The sequence below is a fragment of the Leptodactylus fuscus genome, chromosome 3 (genome assembly GCF_031893055.1).
Source record: "Leptodactylus fuscus isolate aLepFus1 chromosome 3, aLepFus1.hap2, whole genome shotgun sequence".
Classification (NCBI taxonomy): Eukaryota; Metazoa; Chordata; class Amphibia; order Anura; family Leptodactylidae; genus Leptodactylus; species Leptodactylus fuscus.
The window spans coordinates 187,963,912-187,969,911 of NC_134267.1; the positions used below are offsets into that span (position 1 = coordinate 187,963,912).

General features: G+C 38.7%; 1 protein-coding gene across 1 annotated transcript; it reads left to right on the forward strand.

Annotated features, from left to right (window-relative positions):
* Positions 1–1,063: 1,063 nt before the first annotated feature.
* KCNE4 (potassium voltage-gated channel subfamily E regulatory subunit 4) lies at positions 1,064–5,271 on the forward strand. The gene is made up of 2 exons (XM_075266738.1): positions 1,064–1,142; positions 3,279–5,271. The coding sequence occupies exon 2, from the start codon at positions 3,309–3,311 to the stop codon at positions 3,798–3,800; it is 492 nt and encodes a 163-aa protein (XP_075122839.1). The 5' UTR covers positions 1,064–1,142; positions 3,279–3,308; the 3' UTR covers positions 3,801–5,271.
* The last annotated feature ends 729 nt before the right edge of the window (positions 5,272–6,000 follow it).

Below are 6,000 nucleotides of genomic sequence, written 5' to 3' on the forward strand. Positions count from 1 at the left end.
GTTGATCTGCTGCAGTGTGATATCTTATCACAGAAGACAACAAAAACCTACGAAAAGTTATGGTAAAAACATTGTTTTTTGCAGTCTTCTATGATAAGAAGTCACACTGCAGCAGATTAACCAAGTGCAGAAGTGCGGGTTAATCTGATCTCTGATTTTTGGAAACAATCCCAGGAAATTTGGCATGCCTCGGCTCAAAAAGAAACATATTTTATAAAAACCTACTTACAAGTGGGCAATATGATGTAGTTTGGTGATGGGTGATTTGGTTTGGGGCTGATCTGAACGAAAAAAATGAATGTCACTATATTGCTAAAAGCAATATTGGTAAAGTGGCAGCACCAGACTGTAACACCGGCTGCTATGCACTTATTTTACATTTCATGATGTGCAAAACTGAGAAAGTTAAAGTTCACACATGACGCTGAATGGATTTCATGGTTATCCAGCCCTCATGAATTTTTGCCTCAGATTTTCAGTTTGATATACAGATTACATGTGGATCTTCATGCAGAATGTTATACGATATACCCTAGATATACACTCACCACTACAATAGAAGGTTGTACTGCACATACTGTAATACAGTAACTATTATACTAAGTCCAGTCTACATTTCTATTCCCACTAGAGGAAGATTCTCGCTGTAGAAACAAGATACAAGTTTTGCGTCAGACGTTCTCTGTTTGCATAGTTTACAGAAGAAGAAAGTTCGTATAGCTTCAGTAACACATGTCCAGTTTATAGTGTGCTTGTGACCCATGACTCAGTCTGAATGTGTTCCATGATTGAAGCCATTACTGTCAGCACCCTTAGATATGAGGATAACCCCATCATGTGTGTTTGACTTCACTGACTTTGCTAATTTCAATCAGACCTAGAAATCCCTCAATCTCCTACTTATCCTCTCTTCTCCCCCTTGTGGCTGTCCCAAGTTCAGTGGGTTGTCCTCTGTGTCTTGGAGCACCAGCCTCCACCCTCCTCTTCTACATCATGTCACGCAGACCTCCTCCGCTGGCTATATATGACCCTGCAGCTCAGACAGATGCCAGAACATCACTTGGAAACTAGTCTCAGCTTTCCAGAAATACAGAGAACAAGAACCAGATCTCATTCACTTGACCTCCAAGTTCTTCTTACACGTAAGTCCATATCATACAATATCCTGCATATACCAGTGTAGAGTTCATCTGAATTTCTACAATTGGTTATACTAGTGCAGCGTGATATCTTATCAGAGAAGACAACAAAAAACAATAAAAAGTCACTTATAAAATATTCATTGACTTCTCATTGGTTTTGTTGCCTTTTGCTGCAGTAGTTTAACCAGTTGCAGAAATTTGAGCTAACTCTTCAACATCTGTATAAATGCTGTATATAGGCAATGAAATATACTGTAAGTAACAATCTGAAACCAAGAAATTACACACATGCAAGAATGCAAAGGAAAGTTTATATTAGCAATTGGTGATATACATGCAACATAATACTATTATTATTGAATGGATGAATAGTCGGTTCACAATAGGAGAGAATTTACTATATTTCTCTGTGATCTAATATAGACAGGAGACTGTAAATGGGATGTATAAAATATGAATATAGTCTTCTATATCACTACAGCCTATGTAGAAATTTCCAAAAATTTGCAAATGTTAAAATTGGTTTTCTCTATCAAATGAATGTGAATCACCTCGCACTATAGTGTGCCACTAATACATTGTAATTGAAAGTCACTAGTAGTAGTTGTATAAAAATTAATCTTATGTCATAGTGGTGGTGATAGAAGAAAATTATAATGTGGATGGATTATACATAGGGAAAATGGCAAGGTTCCTTTATGTCCTGTCCAGCAGCAAGATGGGAATCTGAAAAGAATGAATGTGTATGTGAAACAATATTAAAGGTTTAATAACACAGGAAGGGGAGCGTGAAACTCTACCCCAGGAAAAATCCAACCTTAATCCATCCATCATCATAATACACGGCCCTACTGTCAATATTAATACCTAGCAACACTGTAAGGAAAGCTGGACACGCCACGCACTGCATTGTGGGGATGGAAACAGGATTATCCTCCGCAATTTTAGCAAAGGAAGGCTTTAATTTCCGGAACTTTCTTGAAGACAGTCTTTAGCATTGTACCTACAATGTGACGAGTTTACAACCTGTCCTATATACAGTAACCTTCAGCATAGTATAGTGGCTTTGTTACACTTACTATTGTACATGACAGTTGTCAGAAGTTGATGCGGCCTCTCCGGCATCAGGACTATGCTTACTAACCACACTCACCACTTCCTATGCTGGAAAATTCCAATTCCATGGACATCAATGTATTACACATGAAGTAGGGATATGCACATCATGAAGTATTCAGACTAAAGAAAATCTAAGTAAGATAGATAAGATAAGATAATCCAGATAAGATGATCAGTAATTGAGGAGTCTATGTTATATGTGTGTTCGGTCATAAAGAATCCTATGAGATATACGTATGTTATTACAGTCTAATAGGGAGAGTTTTTACTGATATAGATACATAGATCAAGGTTTGTATTTGTTTGCACTTATAGAGCAATTCCCATAAAAGTAGTAATATTATCTACTATATATTCATTATTCATAGCCATGATCATAGGGAGCATTACCAGTGGCAACAATGATGATGCAATAAGGGTCCACTTAAAAAGGACCTTTCACCAGCTCCACTGATTCCACCAGAGTTGGAATTTTAAGTCCAGTCCCCTCCATTCCTGAGCAGTCTGTGCTGCTAGTTTTAACATCCGATATGCTAATTGGTCTCTACACTGTCAAGTGGGCGGTCCTCAGCTGGAGGAGACAGATAGGGACCTCCTACTTGACATTAAATATTCTAATAAGCATAATGGTGCTAAAACTAAAAGAAATGTAAAGCACCATGGAATTAATGGTGCTATATAAATAATAATAATAATAATAATAATAAAATGATTGCAATGGAATGGTTGGGACTAGAGAAGAAATTCCATTTGCACCAAAATAGTTGGAGCAGTGCCTAGTCAAGATGCAAAGCATTGGAGTTGGTGAAAAGTCCCCTTCAAATTTCATAACAAATCAAATCCCAAACCCATTTTATTGTTTGTTATGCCACATGGCAGATTGTGGGCAACTTTTCAGTTTATGTTATGCTTTTATTGGGAAACCAATACAACATGCAATATCTATGTGTGCTTGTAACAATTTCTACCGCTGTTTCGCGTATGAAAGAGTTAGTAAGATGTTTTGTCTCTACGCAGATCTAGCGGATAAATCGATTTTCTGCTTCAATGTTGAGGATGGATGAAATAGCTAATGCGACCATGACGAGCCTAGACCTCAGCTCGGACCAGAATCTGCCAAGCCAAGTGAACAATGGGAAAGATAACAATGAGTATCTTTACATTGTCATCGTCATGTCCTTCTATGGAATATTTCTGATGGGCATCATGCTGGTCTACATGCGATCAAAGAAGAGGGAGAAAGAATCAAAACTACTCCTACTCTATCAGGATGAAGAGAAGCTGTGGACAGAGATCAGAAAAAGTACATCGTCTCTGTCGGTCTCCAAGCCTCCCCAGCCCAGCACTATGTTCACCATCCTGCAGGACAGTTTTGTGCCGAGCCGTTTCTGCACTGACTACAACATAGTGGACAGTAGTATTAGCTCTGAGTCTTCCTCCTCTGAGATCCACTTTACCATCCAAGAAGAAGCCACAGAGGGACCTGTTCCAGAAAAGACAGATGAAGAAAAATCTAAGGACACAACACAGATTTCCTAGCGATGTACTATAGAGACAGCAAAAGCTCAGGAATCTATAGGATCTGTGTATGGGTTCTTGTGTTTAAGGTCTTGATGCCTAACATGCTCCTTTTAGAGAAAGGCAGTACTAATGCTATAGGTGGGGCATGTAAAGATGGACTGCTGTGTATACAGGGATAGCATGGTCTTCCTTTCAGATGCAGTGAACTAAAAGGTATCGTAGGGTTTAGCAATGGCATTGGCCCTAGAAGCATAGAACGAGCTGGTCCTGTACCTTTGACAGTCTATAGCATGGGGTGATAGGAATAAGGCAAGGTCTATAGATGGCATTAGACACTCCTGCTAGTATCATATACCTTGTTCTGTTATGGCAACAGGAGAGCAGAAATTGCTATAAATTGTAGATTTGATGTCAGGACATTGTAAAGAAATCCAGTTTATTGAAGACTGTAAATCAGGATATCAGGGTTGTGTATATATTAGTGTTATATTCCATTTCTCATGACACAAAATGTATCCTATTGTATAGCACTTTTTGGAAAATGTTTATATATTTGTGTATTTTTGTAACATTCATCATGATTGGATCTATCTTCTGCTAGCTAAGGGTTTTACTTTTACCTATAGTGGGTAGGGGTCCTGACTGGGGGCCCCATTACATTAATTCAACATGTTCTGCTATGATATGTAACTAAAGAAGACTATCTTTTTCCATGAGCAGGATTCATGTCTTTTAGGACCTATACTTGAACCATGTACACTTTTAGAAACTTATTTAATACAGTTTTTCTGAATGAATTGTAGGGTATTGACCGGACCGAAGTCCCCATAGTGAACTATATCTAGGAAAATTCCCCAGGGAACACAAAATGTGTCAATTTCCATTCTCTCGCTCTATGGAAGTAATAGGCAAACTTAGTCCTCAGGATCTCTCAGCAGTGAGTTATCTTTACTGCTGAGATCAGTGGTTCTCCGGCCCAGGTTGGGCCTTATTCACATGACCGTTCTGTATTAGACGCCTCCATTTTTAATAGCTGCTTTGCCAATATACAAACAGCTGTCACATGGCCGTTTTTCACTGTTGTGTGAATAGGAGCATGCTAGATAATACAACTCTGGCCCTCCCTGGACCGAATGTAACATCGACCGGTCAGTACAATCTGACAACTGCAGTACCAGATATATCCAAAAGCCAGGAGTGGCGCTGTTTTGGGATCCAAACCTTTTAATCTCAGACAGCCCCTTTAACAGTTGTAACACTAATAATCCTTGTGTATAAATCCCATAATTACCTATAAATCCCAGAACGTAAAATAAAGAAACCTGAGCTAGCAGATCCCCATGATATGACTATGTTCAGACATTGTGCTGTGATCTTTCGAGTATTTAACATTAATATTTATATTACAATGTACATAGCAGAGAGCCGGCTCCTCTTCTTATTCCTCCCTTTGTGTTCTGTGCTTGTCTCATGTTACTCTATGTGATAGAGATTGTAAAGGCTCCAGATTCATTTGGTGCTATGTAAATTAAAGATGATGATTCTAATAAAACAATGTCTGCAGGTCTTTTATTTCCATCATATTCACGAGCAGAAGCTGCCAGGGCACATCAGATGTAGCGCTACCTTATATAGAAAGCTTACAAAAGGGGGGCACCAGAAGAGCCTTGTCCTGGCCCCGTGCTCCGTCTGCAGCTTAGCACTTGCATACAGTGCTATGAAAAAGTTTGGGCACCCCTATTAATCTTAATCATTTTTAGTTCTAAATATTTTGGTGTTTGCAACAGCCATTTCAGTTTGATATATCTAATAACTGATGGACACAGTAATATTTCAGGATTGAAATGAGGTTTATTGTACTAACAGAAAATGCGCAATATGCATTAAACCAAAATTTGACCGGTGCAAAAATATGGGCACCTCAACAGAAAAGTGACATTAATATTTAGTACATCCTCCTTTTGCAAAGATAACAGCCTCTAGTCACTTCCTGTAGCTTTTAATCAGTTCCTGGATCCTGGATGAAGGTATTTTGGACCATTTCTTTCTACAAAACAATTCAAGTTCAGTTAAGTTTGATGGTCGCCGAACATGGACAGCCCGCTCTCAAATGATCTGAAAACAAAGATTGTTCAACATAGTTGTTCAGGGGAAGGATACAAAACGTTGTCTCAGAGATTTAACCTGTCAGTTTCCACTGTGAGGAACATAGTAAGGA